Here is an 18,814-nt window from a genome sequence, read left to right on the forward strand (position 1 = left end):
AATGCTGCCTGTTCAGGTCGTCACAACCGCCACAAAGGGAGCAGCAGCAGAGCCCGGCTGGCCGGCGTCCCGTAAGGCAGCAGCAGGCCCGTGTGGAACCGCACACGTTGTGCCTGGGCACGGTGCTGCTGATGTTTCGGCCGCTGGACGTCGGAATTGGAGGTTGTAGCCCACGGGGAGCGCGCCGTTGCGGGGCGCTGCGCGAACGCTGCCGGGACCCCCCCCCGCCTCTGGCCCTGCTTGTCTCCGCGGCGGCTGCAGTTGAGGCGGTGCCAAAGCAGGGGGGGCGCGGGGCTGGAATCCACGGCACAGCCCAGCGATTGCTGCCAGGAACGGACCCGCACGCTGCCCATCAGCTCCCGCAGCCTCCGAGCCGGCACAAGACCGCGCCGAGGCCCCGGGCGCGCCCGCACCTCCCCGTCAACGCGGCCCGGCGCGGCGGGGCCAGAGGCGGAGCGCCCGGCCGGCGCCGCCCCGAGGTGTCGGGCGGGCGGCTCTGCCCCGCCCGGCTGGGAGCGGGCTCCGACTCCCGGCCCGGCCCGGGCCGCCATTGGCCGCGGGCGGCGAGGGGGGGCGGCCCTGCCGGGCAGCGGCGTCGCCTCCAGCTCCCCCCCCCCCCCCCCCGTTTCGAGCCGAGCCGAGCCGAGCCGAGCCCCTCCGAGCCGCCGGGCCATGGGGTCTGCCTAGCGCCCGCCCCGCGCCCGCCATGCTGGGCTCCGAGAGCGGCCGTGACGATGCGCCCCGCTTGTCTCCGCAGACCCCGGGATCCCCGGCAGCGCCGCGGCGGCAGAGCAAGGAGAGCAGCCTGACGGTGAGTGCGGCCGGTGCGCCGTGCGGGGCACCGGCGGGCGCCCGGCCGGTGGGGTGGGGTGGGGGGAGATAAGCGGGCAGGGCCTCCACCGCGAGTAATTTTGGTGTTTAAACGTAAGTCAGGGGCTCGGGGGAGGCTTGGGGATCGCCCTCCGGGGCAGAACTGTAGTGTCATTTTTCCTTCGATCCTGATGGTTGTGGGATGAGCAGGAGGTCAGGACAGACCAAGGAAAGGGAACACGCGTGCTCGAGAGGTGCTTGAATGTGAACCAGGCGTCCTGAAAAAACTTTTTCATCTGGTAACTCTGCCAACCTCCAACAGCCTCTGTGTTTGGAGAAGCACTGAAAAGTTAGAGAAATACAAACTGAATCTTTAATTTTTTCTCAAAGAGCTGTTGGAATGTATTTTTCTGTGCCAGAGTGTCCAGGTGAAGATTTCTGATGGGAAGTATAAGCAAAGATTTTAGGTTTTGATATGAGGTTAATCTTACATTTGCTTTTAATATTAAAAATTAAATATAGTTGAATCAATTAAGATGTTATCTGAACCATGTTTACAGACATTAATATCTTTTGTATGCCTGGTGACCTCACCTGGAACACATTTTGCATTTCTGGACTCCTCAGTGCAGGAGAGATTTTTAAAAACAGGAAGGAAATCAAAATAAATTAATGAAAGTGACTGGCGATAGAAAGGTTTCTTTAAAATTAAATAAGATAAATGAGCAGATAAATGAAATGTAGTGATAAAGGAGAGGCAATAAACATTCTTACAGCTGCAAGCATTGGCAGGGTATAAAATCCATGAGAACCAAAGGAATGATTTAATGTTACACATCGTTGTTAACTGTTACTATGAGGAGGGGGTTGTTGTCTGCATTATCACATGCAGCCTGTTGATTTATCTGCCAGTGGGCATGATTCCCTGGGTTTTGAGGGTTTGAAAGGAGCACATACAGGTGTCTCTGACTGCAGTGCAGATCAGTCATTACCATGTAGGCACAGTTTTATGTGGAAAAAACAAATAATTCAATAGTTGGGTATCAAAATCAGTTGTTACAAGTAAAAAAATATTGTTCTGTTGATTAGTGTACTCAGAGAATGGGATGTTGTGAAGTTAGTATAAATCTGTTGCATTGGACAGATTTGCAAATGTCCTGGGAAGTCAGCTGCAGGGCCTCCAGGGCTGTGGTTGCTGGGCCTGCAAACATGTCTGAGCCACCTAAGGCAGCCCACTACCCACCTGGGACAGGGGCAGGGGCAAGCCGTGGGTTGAACATCATGTCCAGAGGGACTAGACAGGGTCCTGGGATGGGTTGCACTGGGTTGCAGGGTACAGCTACAGAGTTGACAGCACTTGTGTTTCTGAAATACTTGCTGTTTACAGGGGGGGAGGACTCAGGCTGTTCACTAAGGGTGGTTTTCACTGTCGCATTTGCTGGCCCACGTGCCATGTGGTAGCATCTGCAAAGCAAGAAAGTGTTGCGTGTTATGTCAGGCTCACAGGGTGTGTTTCCTCAGCAGAAGTCTGAAGCTTTTAAGTTTGATGCACCAAACAGACAAACACAAGCTAATTTTAACAGCTGTTTGCTCCAAGCCATTGCCTGCATCAAGGAAGTGTTGTGAAAAACAGTATTTTCATATGGAGTATGTAAAGCTGTAAAGCAATGTAATTTTTCCCCGTCTCCTTGGAGGTTGTGTTTGTTCAGTGCCACTTAAGCTGACATTGGGATGTTCTGGTTAACTGAGCTGCAGGGCATGCCCTTAGCTTGCTGTCACATGTTTTTTGGTCTGTAGCAGTGCTCAGGCAGAACTTTTTCTTGAAGAGGGTAATTTTGTGATTAACTTTGGGGGTCAGTCCAGCAAACCTCCCCCCAAACTGAAATTCTGTGATATGCAAACTGCAGGCATCAGATGATGTCCAACCGGAGCAGCGGCTGCAGCCTAGCTGTCTCTGTTTCCCCAGTTTTAGCAGAAGGGTGGGAGTTCATTCCCATCTTCCCAGGAGTGCAGCTTCCTCCTGTACTTCCAAATAGCCATTTGGAAGCATGGCTTCTGGAAATCCTGAAGGCAGGTGGGAGCTGGAGTATTTCTCGTCCATGTGCACCCAACAAGAAGAGTATGATGTTTTCTCTTTGGTAAATTAATGTTGTCAACACTGTGTTGAGTGTTTTCTTTGGAAACTCTGCTGGGTTATATCAGAGACTGTTACAAAACAGCCACTTGCACAAATTATTGATGCTCACTTAGGAAGCAGCAGTGCAGGGCTGTGGTCTGTGTTGATTTTACAGTCGGTTTCAAGGTGCACTCATTAATTTTAGGCTGGATGGTGTGCTGCCGGATTCCTGAAGAGCTGTCTTTCTGGAGTTGAGTTCCTGTGGAAGCTGAAGCTCCTTTACCATAGATGAGGGAGAGTTAAATGGAGAGGGTACAGGGGGATGTACAGGGTACAGGACCAGAGCTATGTCTCACTTGAAGAGCAAGAAACCCAGCTGATGATACGGTATTTCTGAGTGTGGGTTTCTTTCTGAAGAATGCTCTAGTGCCTTCTGAAGATACAGCATGACTTGGAAAATGCTGGCATTTATTGTGTATATTGAACATGTAAATGAACATGTGCTGCAGATGGGAAGAGGGACAGTCTACATTCAGTGATTTGGTATTTTCTGCTGCTGTGCTCTGTGTCTGACACAATGTGATGAACACAGTATGAGGCTGCATGTTCAGCACCATTCTCCCTAATGTCCTGGGGCTGACTGCATGGCAGAAACTGTCAGAAATCCCCTGCTTTGGCAGGCACAGACCAAATCATCTCTGGACCTTTCTACAGATAGACCAAATCAAGAGGGCTCCTAAACACTTTTGGCAGAATTCTCCCTTTGAAATAGGAAGCATATCAACTGACTTTGTTAACAATTGGGACTTCAGTTGTCTGTTCTCCCTTTCTGTTGTACCATAGCTGCAGCATCACCCTGCCAGCACTAGAACCTCATGCAAACTTGTGATGTTGAAGCTACCTAGACACAGTCTAGGCGTTCTTGGGCTTCCCTGTCCGGGTGGAGTTAAAACTGCCCAAGCCTTTGTTCGTTATCTCTTCTGAGATCTCTTTCTGACTTTGCATTTGGCTGTTTCACCCAAACAGTCCCATTTGACAGGTGAACTCATTACATCTAGTGGAGTTGGCCATTGCACTTTTCAGGTCTCTGCTGAAATTGTAAAGCAGATAGTGAAGTTAGGCAATCTGGCACAGCAGTGCTGTGTTTAAGGTGCTATGAACATGCAGAGATCAGGAAAAATAATCTGCATTTTGAGTTGAAGAAATGAGCAAGAATGTTGACCTGCTTCAGTCACTTTAGCATGGCACAGTAAGCTCACCCAGTCTGCTCACTTATTTATATAGTGTCTTATGTAATAAACATGTAGTTGATTACCTAAGCTTTGATCAAGTTATTCTTGTTCTATTCATGTTGCTTGACAATGTCTGATTTACTGGTGAGTGCTGGTAGCAACTTCAAAGCCTCCTGAGGACTTTGAAATCCATTAAATGAATGTGCATATCCAACCCAACAAAGTTGCTTGCTCTTGAGCACACAGCTGTTGTGCAAATCCTGTGTGCTCACCTGCCTCCCTGTGGCATTTCTTCTGTCACCCTTTTGCAACTCAGACATAATCAGGAGTTGCCTACAACGTAAACAGCTCATTTTGCCATCGCTGCCGGTGTACTCATGTGAAACATGAGCTGGAATATTTAGTTCCTAATAGTGTAATTGCTTTTGCTCGTGATCAGTATACAGGCAAAAGTATTTTAATCTATTTATTTATTTAGTTACACAGCAGTCTTATCAAGAAAAATACATCAATTTGTGTTGCTTGTGTGGTTTTCTTCCCCCACCCCAAGCTTTGTTGCTATGTTTTTCACAGCCTGTGTACCACCTTCTATCCTTGGAGATGGAGTGGATCTCTCACACAGGTTTTATGGTACCACTCATGTCCAGTGGCAGCTGGAAGGACAGGCTGCTGTCCTCTGGCATGTTAGCTGAGCTTATACTTGGAGTACACCTTGCTGGTGTCTTGTCATTAATTTTGCTTTGTTGCAAGCTGACAACAGCCATTATTTTTATTAGTGAAGAATCTGAATGAGGACTTAATATCATGGTGAGGCTGATTATCACCTTAGCTGTCCCAGTGGAGCCTGTGCGAATGTAATGCAGGTCATAATGTCTTGTTTTCCCTTAAAAGTTATGTGACTCCATCATTAGCTGAGATATGTGTTCTGATTTGTTTCGTTTTTTACTGGCAATTACAGCCGTAATAGTCAGCTTCTGCACACTTTTGTTCAGGCCTTGCTGGCTAGTCAGTGTTGTTAAAAGTGATTAGCACTGCAATGGTATATACTGTTGTTGGAATTTGGACCTTTCATGTAGCCTGACTGGCTTGAGAGCAGGGGTCCAGTTGCACAGGGAGGGGATGCCATCGTCTGTGGGACTGATATATCTATTTAATGCTGTTAAACATCAGGAAGTCACCACGAGATGCTTTGGCTCTCTTTAGCATCAGTCAAAAAGCTCTTCAGTGGAACTAAGCTGGTGAACCAGGGTGCTTTTTTTCAGCTGTCTTTGATTTTAGAAACAAGAAAAGGAGCATTTCAGTGAGGACTGTGGGGGGAGCGAGATGTGGTCACTCCATTACTGGTGTGTGGCCATGTGCTGCTCAGTGCCAGCCCAGTGTTCCCTTCGCTGCTAGGAAACCCTGAGAGGTTTTAGAAATGTTCAGAAATACAGATCCAAGAGCTGTTGTTAAAGAAATCTGTGGTGATGAAAGGAAAGAGTCACAGGATTTGCGATGCAGTCATACATAATTTTTAGTAATATTTCTAGAGTTTTGAAAATTTTCATGCCCCCTCTGGGACTTTGTTTAGAAAAATGTAAGTTCTGTTAAGTTTTGTCCACCACACAAATAATCTCTTACTTTTTTTTTTTTTTTTTTTATTGAAAAAGCTTCTGCAGATTTTCTTTTATTCTGGCATTCTTTTATTCTATTTCCTTTTAAATGTTATATTAGAACCAAATGGCCTCGTGACTTCTTCCAGACAATTAAGCATCATTTCTTAGACAATTAAATATAAGATTCTGAGACGTGAAGAATGTTTGTTTTGCTCATCAAATGTTGAGTATGATGATACTCTTTGAGAAACACATGAATTAACTCTACTCTCATTACCTGTTGACATGTGTATTCAGTGTTCTTCTTCCTGTTGCATGTGTGGATGTGGTGTGATGAGTTCAGCCCATTGCAGTGGGACACCTTCACCAGTTCAAGTGTGGGCATTTCCAGTGCCTCTGTTTATTTCTTCAGGACATTAGTGATGTAACAGAGTTTCCAACCAACACAGATTTAGTTTTTGTGAAACAGGTGCCATTTTTAGCAGGGACTATGAACTTCCCTTGCAGTTTCCCTTTGCAGATTTCTAAGCTGCAGGGAACAACTTGTGTGCCACTGTACGTGCTCCCTGCTGCACATCACGTCCATGTCCTGGTGTGTAGTGCAATGGTGCCCAGTCTTCTGGGAAAGGCTGCAAAATACACTTAGGGGATGCCTATTTCCCCCTTTCTCATTATCCAGTGTGACAGAGTTGGGCCCCAGAAGTCTGCGTTGAAAACACTGCTGTCTTGATGGGAAGCATTTGGTCCTTTCTCAGTTGAAATAAGTTGTCTTGGGCAACGCACAACTCCACTCATAAGTGTGTTTCTGCAGGGGACCTCTTAGACATTCTTTGCAAGACCACCAGTTAGAGGATAGGTGGAAACCAGAATAGCTTCTCCTTTCACCACTGCAGTATTGGTGCTCCTGATGTGGAGATGTGAATTGTTTCCAGCATCCCCAAAACTTCCATGCAGTGTCTTTACTTCTTTTGCGTTCTGCTAACTATTTTTAACTTGAGCTAAACCCCAAATTCCTGTAGCTTGACAGTCTGCTCTCAAGAGGCAGCACCTTGTCCTGAATGCCAGTGAGGTATGTTGTGTAAGCACACATGGTAGCTGTGCACAGGGCAATATTTTCATGCAGGCTGTTGGGCTGGAGGTGCTGGAGGGGCCGTAGAGGCTGGAGCAGCTTCAGGTGATGTAGTTGCTGCAGGGGTTGATGATGCTGGAGGGTTGGGAAAGGCTAGGTCGGCTGGAAGGGCAGTCATCCAAACGACCTGTGGCTGTCACCCATATTTTTATTCAGTGAGTGTAAAATGCAGCATAAAAGCCAGAAATCCTCAAAGCCAGAAGCTGTTTAAATCTGTCTTGACATCACCTAACTTCACATGGTTACCTATAACATTGTCATTGCTGACAATACTTAGCATCCTCTATCTCCCCCGCTCTGGGAGGAGAAGGTACAGCATTGCTCACTCACTGGAAGCAGTTGGCCCACTCTGATACGTGGCAGAGCAGTTGTGCTCAGGTTTTGAAGCCATCTCATTTTTTTTAAGGTGAAACTACAATATATTGTGTTATTTGAAAAATGGTGTGTGGCTGTGTCAGTGTAGAGGCATGCCCAGGTACCAGTGCAGCCTGTGATCAGCAGTGGCGTGGGATTTGGTGATACGTGAAGCAAAGCAGAGCGTTTTCTCTGTCTGCCCTTGTGTGCTGGTCCAGGTCAGTGCTTGTCGGATGCTGTCTGAACATAGCAATTTGGCTTAAGGTTTCTAGCCAGTATTTTTAAGAGATTTGGGATGATCAGTTGTGAAAATTCCTGGCAGGGATGAGAGGAGTCTCCTAACAGGATGCTGAGCCAGTGCACGCTGGCAGCCCCTCGCACCGGAGCAGTGCCCTGCACACTCCTGCTTGTGCTGGAGGCATCTGGGAGAGAGGTGCCAGCTCCTCTCCTGTGTCTGGGTTGCTTCCAGCTGATAGAATTTGCTCATAGGCTTTTAGATTTGGTAATCCCTGAATGGGGAAGGGAAGGAAACCCAACCTACCTAACCAAAACAGGGCAAGATGGTCTTGTGGTGCCGTCCTGAGATAACTGAGCTGACAGAGAAGAGGCAGGAGAGGAAAACTTTAGCAGAGACAGAAATCATCCTCGGTGAAACATCCCTAACGGAGGGGTTTCGTGCTGGAGGCTGTAGTGGTCACAGGTGAGCACCACCACCTCTGTCGTGTGGCCCTCCTGCTCTGAACTGATGTTTTATAACCCCTGTTGCGTGGCACTTCTGATGGGAAATGTGAAGGATCAGGGAGGTGTTTTCAGCAGCTCCTGTTGTCTGTTGTTGAGACTGTGGCAGGTGGAGGGTGGCTCTGGCTGGCGATGCAGTCTCACCAGTGCATGGCTGCTGCCTGCAAAGGGATGGTGAAGTGAGAGCCCTGGTCTCCAACCTCTTGCAGATCAGATTGAAGCCCAGTGGGAGCTGGAAGGAAGCTGGAAGGAAGCTGGAAGGAGACGCATGATTTGGGATCTAGCTGAGGTGTCCTCAGCCTTCTTTGAAATGGATTTGGCAAGCTCTGGACAGTGATTTTGTGGAGAAGCGGGGTGGAGAAAGCTCTTGCACTGCATACAGGGCAGCCATTGAAAGTTCAGCATGGGCAGACAGCAGCAAAGCCAATGAGGCTTTGTAGGAACAGCATTGTATCAGCTAAGGCTTTGTCTGTGTTGCTCTAGCACTGTAGGTTTACACTCTGTCAGCACTTTGCAGCATGTTGCCATGGCCTTTTTGATCCTCTCTGAATAGCCCAAAGGCAGATTCACTTCATGTAGGCACTACATTTAGGTCTGCCCATGCAGCTGTGCTAACTCTGTCCACAGCTTTGTTTTTAGATTTCCTGATCCAAAAAACTCCAAGCGCATACAGTTATATTTGTGAGTCTTCCGTCCCCAAATTCTGTTGGTTCCTTAATTAATGCATAAGTAAGTACTCTTAGTTCAGTGAACCTGCAGGTGCAATAAGAGAAACTGCTTTTAGTGTTCCTGACCAGCAGAAATCTTAGGCAAGCATTATGTACTGGCAGTGAGCTCTGACTCTTCCTGATGCTTCCCCTGAAGCACTTAAATGCATCCAGAGTTATTCTGGAGCACATTTTGCAGTAGCTGTCACATTTTTTGCTTCCACTATGCTTTCATCAGGCTACACTTTCTACTGTGATAACTTAATGAATACTTGTACTTTTTATGCCTGTGATGAGTCCTGTCTCAAAAATTGCAGTGGTTTTTGCGCACTGAAGGCTATCTGACTTTTGAGAGCCCCTATTCCTTTTTTTATGGAACATCATTTTCATTTGAAAAGGTCTCTGGGATAGATGGAAGGGCTGTGCACTGAAAAAATAACATCTTTTTTTGTAATCCAGTCAGGGACTAACATAGCCAAGATTTTCTGATGAGATACACTGATAGTGCCTTCAGTGCTCTCTGCTGCACCATTTTTCTTGTGTTCAGGGCATGCTCAGGGTGTTTCAGGTCAGGATTTTTACCACAGTCTGTTAGGGTTCTAGGAGAACTGCCTGTATGGCACTTTCAGATCAAGCAGGTTTTCATCATGTGAAATGGGTAGTTCATTTTCCTCTGAGCCAACACTCCTAATCACTCAGAGGAGCTTTCTAGGAATACTTAACTGCTGTTTCCATGCAACAACCAATTTTTCTTCACTGACGTTCATTCACTGTGGGTTTTCTGATTGGAAGTGCATGTATATAACCCCTCATTTGCATATTTCTCATCAACAGCTAAATTTCATTACCTTCTAACTCTCTTCTGCTTTTTTTTTTTTACAGATAAACTGTGTGACTTTCCCCCACCCTGACGTAATGCCAGAGCAGCAGTTGCTGAAACCTTCGGAGTGGAGCTACTGTGATTATTTCTGGGTAAGTAGGCAGCCAGCCACATGTCATATTGCAGCTCCTGAAAAAGTGGAACAAACAGCTCATTTGTGATACAAGGCAAAGGAGAATTTGGGCTGAAATGCAATATGTTAGGGCAGCACCAGGGAGACTGAGGAAGCCATTTCAGGTGGAAATCATCTAACTGGTCTCAGATGTGGGCGATTATCAGAAGAGTGTCCAGAAAGGCAAAGTTAGCTGTCAGGAGAGGGTTTTGATCAGGAAATGGGAATTGTGTAGGACAAACTACACATCTCAAAATACCTCAGCCAAAAGTGCTGTGCAGCAGGAGTAGAGACAGTGAGGTAGCTGACAGGGAATATTATTTCATTGTTTCCCAGAGCACAAGAGCTAGGGATGCACAAGGAAGCTGAGGGTATCACATCTAAAACAAGTAGATAATTACAAATTTTGTGTTAAATTGTAAAACCCATTCCTACAGGCTATTCTGGAGGCCAGATGATAAATTACTTTTTTGAAGGATGAGGTCTGTGAAGGGCAGGCCCATTAATAACTCTTAAATTGAATAAGTTTAATGCAGCCTTCAGCACGGGAAGTCTCCAATGGCTGTGTTTCTCTGTGTGTCTTATTGTGCTTAGCCCCGCTTTCAGTTTCCTGGATCAGATGAAGATGGTACAGTAATCCTTCAAGTGTGAGGCTGATAGAAAAAAATCTTCCTCTGGAAAACTGTTTTTTGGGGGGTGAGGGGAATACTACCATCTTCAACCGTAAAGATTTTATGAATATCGTATGTGTTCTCAATTATCAGTTATTGAAGCATTTCCAATTTAAAAAAAAAATTAAAAAAGAGAGTTTCACTTACAAAAAGTGTAGCTATTAGAGTCATGGAAACACTTCCCCTTCTGCTGGCTTGGTGTTGGTGTGAGGACTAATGGCGGTAACTTGCTAAAATACACTAACATACTTGCAAATGGTCACGTTACCAAACCATCAAAGTTTCTTCAGTTTCTTCCAGTCTTCTGATCCTAGTGAACAATAAATAATTAATGGTGTATAGGCTTACTTTTTGCATGTGTCTTACAGAAGTCACTGCCCTGCTTGGTTCTTTCCATTTAGGCTTGGCCGCTGCTTGGCTCCTTGGTTTTGACCCCATCTCACTCTCAGTGAAAATCCACTTAAAGCTGCTGTTCTGCAAACTTCTATTCTCCCATAGCTCTGCTACCAGTACTTTCTGCATGTTCAGCCTTGTCATTCATAGTCTGCCTGTGACTTGCTCTCCTTCTCTGATCAGCTCCACCCCTCCCATTGTCTCAGCTGCTCTGTGCCTTCATGGCATCATACAAGTCTCACACTTTGATTAATGTGGCATTTTTCTCTGTGCGAATGTACAGCAGCCAGGGTATTGGAACAAAACCTGTAGTCCTCAGGGAATTGTCCTCTGGGCCTGTTTGTTGAAAGAGGATAGGAAATTAAGTTCTGAAATTGGGAAAAGCAGAGAAAGAAAAGAGCAGAGAGAAGAATGTGTTGGTCCTTGCAGCAACCCTGAAGTCAGTGGAGGAAAGGGTAGAAAGTGCTGTATAGAGTGAAAGATGGGATGTATGGCAGTAATCTATTGAACAAGTTGCTGGTTTATCCTGCTTTACAGTGGACCTGTGCATACTGGCTGTATTTTTCTGAGTGCAAATCAGGGTTGAACTTGACAGTCCATTTGTTGTGGTTTGAGGCTGATTGGCAGCCAAGCACCACGCAGCCACTCCCTCTCCCTTCCCCTCCGGCAATGAGAAGGGACAGAGAGCCAGGCTTGAGGTTCGAGATAGGACTGGGATGGGGAAAAAAATCACCCTTTATGGTCACGAGCAAAAGGCAGACTCATTAGGGGAATTAAAAAAGAACATACATTTATTACAGACACTAACTACATGTAACAGAGTAGGACAGTGAGAAACATTGCCACATCTTGAGAACACTTCCCCCCCCCCCGCTTCTTCCCGGGCTCAGCTCTGCTCCCGATATCTCTACCTCCTCCCCCAGCGGTGCAGGGGCAGGGAATGGGGGGTGCAGTCAGTGCTGCCACTTTCTCCATCTTCGGTGGGGGGAGCTTTTGGAACTTGCTCCCCCTGCTCCATCATGGTCCCCCTCTCACAGGAGACAGTCCTCCACAAACTTTCTCTGATGTGAGTTCCTCCCACGGGCCTGCAGCGTTCCCCACACGGCTCTGTCATGGGTCACTAACTTTCTCCAACTGGAGTCCCTCCCACGGCTGCAGCCCTTCCCGAGCTGCTCCGGCGTGGGACACCCCTGCATGCTGCAATCCTCCCAGCGCTGAATTACAGCAGTGGGGGCTGCCTTTTCCCACAAGACCCTGGCCTTCTTCAGGCACAGCACCTTGATTATTCAGGCGGAAGCCACAGGCCATAAATCAATGTCTGCTCCACCGTAGATCTCCATGGGTGGCAGGGGGGGCCGCCCTGCCATCTCCCCACAGGATACAGGGGGGTCTCTGCTCCGGCACACCTCCCCCCTCCTTTCTTCCTCCGTTCCTCCACTGACCTTGGTGTTCATGCAGCTGCAGCCACTCCTCCTCACAAGTCCGACTGCCCGTCACCACGTCCCTTCTTAAATACGTTATCGCAGAGGCGCAGCTGATTGGCTCAATTTCCCAAATAGAAGTGGAGGCGACTTGGAGCTGGGGGAGCTTCGAGAAGCTTCTCACAGGGGGCCGCCCCGATAGCCACCTCCCCTGCCACCAGAAAACCCCACCACTCACTCAACCCAGGACACTATTAAAGGTTGTTTAGGGCTGTGTTACCCTTGGAAGGAGTATTAGTGTCCTCCCCTCTCCCGCAGCAGGTCCCTTGTGCTGGCTTCAGGATCCCTTCATCTCTTTGCAAGGTGAGCCGTCAGGGCTCACGCTTATCAGAGGCAGCCCAAGGGGCTTTATCACATGTGAAAGGCCATGAGCAGAAGAGAAGGCAAGGCTGTTGCTTTGGCCCCAGCGTAGTCTTATGCTAGCTAAAGATAATTGTAAAACAAGAACAAGATGAGGGGGAAAGAGAAAGTGTTGGACTATCCCTCTGTGAGGGGCTGAGGTGCTACAACCATGAGCTGTTATCAGGGGAGGGCTTTTTGGTCACCACTGCTGCCTGTTGCTCGGACTCCTTGGGCAATTGCCACTGGGAACTGCGTGTTAGTGGTTTTTATCCCCATATCTTTTTGTTGAACTTCGTTTTTCTTTCCAGGCCGATAAGAAGGATTCACAAGGGAACAATACAGTCTCAGGATTTGAAATTCTTCTTCAAAAGCAACTTAAAGGGAAACAAATGCAGAAAGAAATGGCAGAGTTTGTTCGAGAAAGGTAATTAGCACTTTGTTATCAAATTAACTATTTATGGCAATTTTTTTTTTTCTTGATTTAGATGTTCCTTCAGGATGTTTATGATGTAGCTTAAACTGCGTAAAAGATATGCTACCAATTATTAAAGAACATTTAATATTTCTTTAATGTCCATCTGCTTTCTCCAGTCTTCCCCAGCTCTCACTTGTCTCTCCAGCTGTGCCTGTCTCAGATGTATTGCATACAGGCTGTCTGTTTAGACAGAGGAAACTAAGAAGGTTTTAAGCTGCAAATTCAAGGAAAAAATGTGGACATGGGACAAACAGAGTAAAGGTGATATTTAGAAAGGAAATATTTTGTCTGAAAATTAGAGAAGCAGTTTGTTGGCTTGGAGCATAGGCACAGTTTCCTAGAGGAAGATGTAAAAAGACATCACTTTGGAATTAAGCTGGTTATGGAGCTAAGCTATACATATAGATATTTAGAGTGAACCCCAAGTCATAAAGGTAGATGTTGCTACTAGAAATTGCCAGAATGCTATTAATGGGCTGTTGCTCTGCTGACATGCGAAATGCATTAAGCATCAAACAAGCAGGTGATTAGATGCTCAGTTCAACCATGTATAGGAGTTGATGTGACATGATTACTCATCAGTGGTGTCACTGTTATTTGAAATCACTTGTCACATGTCCATGCTAATGTAAATCATCTTGAGAATGACTCTCAAAACTTGAGAACAGCCCATAGGGAACAGTGTTTATTCCCAGGAGGAAGGCAGAGCATGCTTATGGATGTTCTCTCCTGGAGTCAACTGCACCAGCTGAAGGAGCTGCTGTCTTCTGTTATTGCCTCTGTGTTGGTGCTTGCTGCTGAGTTGGTATTGCCTTCCTGATCTGCTGCTGAAGACACAGCATGACTATGCTGGTGTAAATCAGTAGTGGCAGAAGCAATGAAAAGGGCAAAAACCAGGCACCTGTGTTGGCGTTATGGGGGCAGTTCAATTGGGCAGAACTTTGCAGATAGTTGCTTTCCTTTATGGATTGTTTTCTTTCTCCCTCTCATTTTTTTTTTTTAGTATTAGGGATATGGCAACAGTAGAGAAATGCAAAGTATGGCACAGGCAATAAAGATGGTCTGATACAGGAGCTGTAGAGTGCTCAGCATCCATTTGTGGTTCCTACTGCCTTTGACATGAGACAGCTGCCTCTGTGATCCATGAAAAAGTGTGACCACAGGATGCAGGTAGAAGAAAGGACCAGCTGGCAAAGGCAAAATACAGTCGAGAAGTAGTCTTGCTAAGCTAGAAGCTGAGGAGAAGGCAAGCAGAATTGTTATAGCCGTGGCCAGAGAAAGGAGGAGGAAAGCTGCTTCAGAAAAATTAGTATATAATGAAATTTGATAGAAACAAAGAAGCATTCAAGAGGGGGGGAAAGTTGGTGTGAAAAGAGAGAGAGCAAGGAGAGAGCAGCTCTGACACTGGAAGGAGTCATGTCCATGTCTTCAGTAGAGTAAGAAGTAGGCATGTTGGAGAAGACAAGACAGAAAAGATCACTGTGTGCTGGAAACAGAGGTTTGGAGTTGAGTGTGAAGAGGATCTAGATGGGAGTTATAAAACGATGAATATATTTTTCTTTTGTTTGGAACAAATGATTCAGGATTGCTCTGTGTGGAAAAGGAGAAGGACGGTGTTGAACTGGAGAGGTTACTCATGGAAATGAGAGCTCAGGCCACTGGGGGAACCTTTACATTCCCACCTGAGAGGGTAAAACTACTGATAAGATTTTCATGATGACCATCAGGTGGCTCAGGGAATACACGGCCACATTTGACTAGGGGTTTTCATGTCCAGAAATGTTCTCTTCATCTCTACAACCAGACTTCTGGAGGTGAGGTTCAGGCAGCTAATAAAAATAGCTTTAAATAGGAAGCTGGGATGAGACACGATAACTAGATTTCTTCATCAAATAACCAACAAGAGGCAATATTAACTGAAACTTAGTTTATCAAGTAGATTCTTTTAGAGGAGCTACTTGTAAGTAGTAGTCTTGGACTGAGCAATTATGTGTTCGTTCAGTTCTTGTTGACAAAGGTAGGGTTATATTACAGACTTTGAATTTTAATAAGACAGATCTTAAGAAAGGGAGGAAAATAATTAGTAAGTTGACTGAACTGAAAGATCAAGGGTGTGGGTGTGAAAGAAGGAATTAATTACTTTAAATCAAAAGTGAAAATATGATCCAGCATTTGCAATCAAGTAAGCACTGCAAAATGGCCAAGAAGCTCTGCAGGCTGCCCTGAATAGCATCAGTGTCTCTGAGTATAAGTAGTGTGTTTATTAACAAAGGAACACAGTCTTAGGCTTTTGGCCACTCACTTTTTAATTGAGCTGGGCTATGCTTAGAAAATTTAAAATAAATAGCAGATTATTTAGCTACATGAAAAGAAACACAAGCAGGAGAAGGGCTGTGGTGAGTCTGATGAAGGTCTGTCTAGCCCACGGACTTTAATCTAACCGTGGAAGTACTGAGTGCACAAGAGGAAAAGAGCATGAGACTCTGTCCTCTCACCTTTCAATAACCAGAAGTTTGGGCATGCCCAGAGCCAGAGTTTGCCTTAGGTCTGCCATGTTCAGCAGATACTTGTAAACATTTTCCACTGTTTGTCTAGTTCTTTTGAGTCTTTCTGTATTTTTGACCACTGCAACAATTTGTAGATGACTTCTTCAATTTACGAACCACAGGAAAAGTAATTATGCTTCTGTTGTCTGATAATTTCATTGTTGCTTCCTAATTTGGAGAAATAGTGTAAAAAACCTCATAGTCACTGTCTTCACACAGTGACAGTTTTGTAGATGTCTGTCCAATATCCTCTATCACCTTTCCTCTGTGTTCCCCATGTTGTCTTAATCTATTTAGCTTTTTTCTTGCATGGCAGTCACATCAGACCATCTTTGCCTCCATTTGTAACTCTCTAGTTTTTCTTCATCCATTCTAACATGGTGTGACTGAAACTATTTGAGTGTGGGCACATGAACTATATTAAAAAAAAAAAAAACGTAAGAGCAGGGAGTAAATATTCAAAGAGCAACTAGAACTAATAAAGTCAAGATGGTATGGGTCAAAGTGCACTTTTAATATGTAATGCTTCTGATTACACAGGGAGTGAAATTCAGAAAATTTTCAAACAAATTAGTAGAAACAAGAAACTTAGGGTTTTCTTGGTGTGAAGGTGGAGTAACTGCAAAACAGCTGTGTAGATTCGTGGAGGTAGGCTGACAAGGCTCAGGAATCCCTGTGTACTGATGTGTTGGTGTTTCATAGTCACATCAACGCAGAGTCTGCAGTGTGTTCATACTCTCCAGGGCCAGAAGGCATGCTTTTTCCCCTTTTGAAATATATCTTCATCTTGATTTTTAGCCTCTTTTGAGGTGTTCAAGGTATCTTGTCCACAGATGGTGACAGGATGCCAGGCTGGCATGGAACAATTTATATTGGGGCTCTTAAGGAATAACCAATTCACATCTTTCTTGTTACTCCTCCTTGCCAGGCTGTCTGCCCTATTAGTAGTGCTGTCCACCTGCAGTACAAGTAACACTTGAAATCCCATAATCTGGGCCAAAGATGGGACCGGTAAGGAGTGGCTTTTCATGTAGGGTGCCACGCTTAGGACAGGCACTGATGGCAGAAGACATAGTGTGTCTTATGTGTGATTGTGAAAATCATGAGGCTTCCTTTTGTCTTGCTATATTCAATACTTCCCCAGCTAAAGCAATATCAAGGAAGAACTTAATGAGGTTTCAAATTCATTGTTTTCACAGCAAACCTTTATGATGGAAGATGGTTATTCCCCTGTTTATGAGGCAAAGGACTGAGTCACAGATTCTGTGAGGGTCTGTCTGTATGGGCAGTTCAGAACAGTCAGCAGACCTGCTAGCACTTCTGCGCATCTAGCATTCACAAGTAAATCACTCAAAGGCATCCTTAAGCCAAAATCCAGAAGGAATAAAGTTGCATGGTGAAGGTTATAGACAGGAGCTTTGGTTGGGAAATCCTAGTAACTGAGGTGAAAGCAGTGAGCCTTGGCTTTGGGCTGGACACTTAGGTACTTAGCTACATTTAGATGTGTGCATATTTATTCTAGTTGAACTATGCTCCCTTTCCAGTCCATAGAAATTTTCACTTCTAAGACAAGATTAGTCTCATCCTGAAGAAGGTATTTAAAGTAGGTTGGGTGAAATGTGCCTGGATAAAGCCCTTTTCATAGTGAGGTCCTAACCACAGTGTAGCTTTTGATTCTGGACAGCTGTATTTGTTGGTCTTGCTGCAGGAGGCATGGGGAGCTGGCTGGTTTTGTTCCCATGGGAGGGGGAAGAAGAGAACCTTCCACATGCTGGGTGAAGTCTGTAGTTATATTGTGCTGTACTGAGCTGGGTATCACCTTGGGCCTCAGCCAGCTACAGAGTGGCATCCATATCGTATTTTCAACAGCCCAGAATACCAGACCCCTCTTAGCTGGCTCAGAGGATCCCTTTTTATCTAAAATGTGCCACACATAATAGGACTTGCTCAGCTAGCTACTGCAAACGGGCATGCCAAAAACACGCTACCTTCTGTCTCCTTACTGGAAAGAGATGAATTTCAAACCAGGTTTTTCCCCTGCTTATACATAGTTAGCACAGAATCAGGAGCTGCTCCACCTGGATATCACTCAGCTCACTCTTGGAGATGCTCTGTTGAGCAAGCTGGTTTGAAAACCAGTGAATAGCCGGTTGTTTTCCCTAGTTGGGATCACGTATACCTTGCAAATGTTTCATTAGGAGAAGAACTCAGGGGAGATGTAGATGGGTTTCAGGCATGGTGCACAGCCATCTCTGAAGCAGTTGCTGCTCCTTCCTTCCCTGCAGTGCAGTTGGCATTTACCCATGTACCCTTGCTCAACAGCTACACTTGTTCTTCTCCCTTCAGCCATTCCCACGGTGGTTGGTTGCCAACAGTTTTCCTCTTCTGCACTCTCACCGCTGGCAAGCTCATACCCTGTCCCAGGTGTGGTGCTGCTGAGTGAATGGCGAGCAGGACAGAGTAGTGGGTGAGATGGGTGAAGGACAGGGGCTCCATCACCACGTGTTGGTGACAGAAACGCCCTGCCACACCTTAACCAGCTTTGTCACCTTTAATGGGAGGCAAGAAGCATTCAGTGTCCTTAGGAAAGGTGCATTCCAGCACCCTAAACCTCATTTAGATTTCTTCTGTATCTCTGCATTCCTTCATCTTTTCTTCAAGGATATGTGACGATGTTTAGCAGCAGACTGAAACACATGTTTCTCAAGTGAGCCTGGTTTTGCAGACAGTCCATGTTGCGGAGTAGAAACACACTGTCCTTGTTATTTGCTCAGGAACTGTAGGTTTTTCTTCCAATTTTGTCACACATGCTGTCTTGCATATCCCTGCTCTTGCCACTGCATATTTAGCATATGGAGGGGAGAGATGGATCCTGAAACTGGTGCTGCCAAGCCCTAGAGACTGGAAGGAAAATTCCTGTGGCAAGATGTGTTAAAATGCAGAGAATTTATTTAAATTAAGTGTGTGGGCTTCTGCCTTAAATCTTACTTACTGCTGTCTTTTTATTTTCTGTGTGTGTTTGTGAGTGTAGGATAAAGATTGAGGAGGAATATGCTAAGAACCTGTCCAAACTGTCTCAGAATTCCTTGGCTGCTCAGGAAGAAGGGTGAGTGTGTATCTGACTTCTGCAGAAGATAAAAATCTTAACATAAAAGTCATTCCTCCCATGCAGGTACATGTATTTTTTCCTGAGCTCTCTCATTGAGTAGAGGTTTATTTAGCTTAGGTGTGTT

General features: G+C 45.7%; 1 protein-coding gene across 4 annotated transcripts in view; it reads left to right on the forward strand.

The window, feature by feature from the left end:
- Positions 1-18,814, forward strand: part of GAS7 (growth arrest specific 7) — a 105,977-nt gene that overhangs the window by 63,417 nt on the left and 23,746 nt on the right. For 3 of the 4 annotated variants that reach the window (XM_042802540.1, XM_042802542.1, XM_042802541.1), the window contains 4 exons: positions 758-811; positions 9,564-9,653; positions 12,869-12,984; positions 18,613-18,687. In XM_042802540.1, coding sequence (XP_042658474.1) covers positions 758-811; positions 9,564-9,653; positions 12,869-12,984; positions 18,613-18,687 — 335 coding nt within the window. The remainder of the gene's footprint in view (positions 1-757; positions 812-9,563; positions 9,654-12,868; positions 12,985-18,612; positions 18,688-18,814) is intronic. The other variant, XM_042802543.1, reaches the window with a different exon arrangement.

This window comes from Tyto alba, unplaced genomic scaffold, assembly GCF_018691265.1.
Source record: "Tyto alba isolate M040663 unplaced genomic scaffold, T.alba_DEE_v4.0 Super-Scaffold_39, whole genome shotgun sequence".
In the NCBI taxonomy this organism is placed as follows: Eukaryota; Metazoa; Chordata; class Aves; order Strigiformes; family Tytonidae; genus Tyto; species Tyto alba.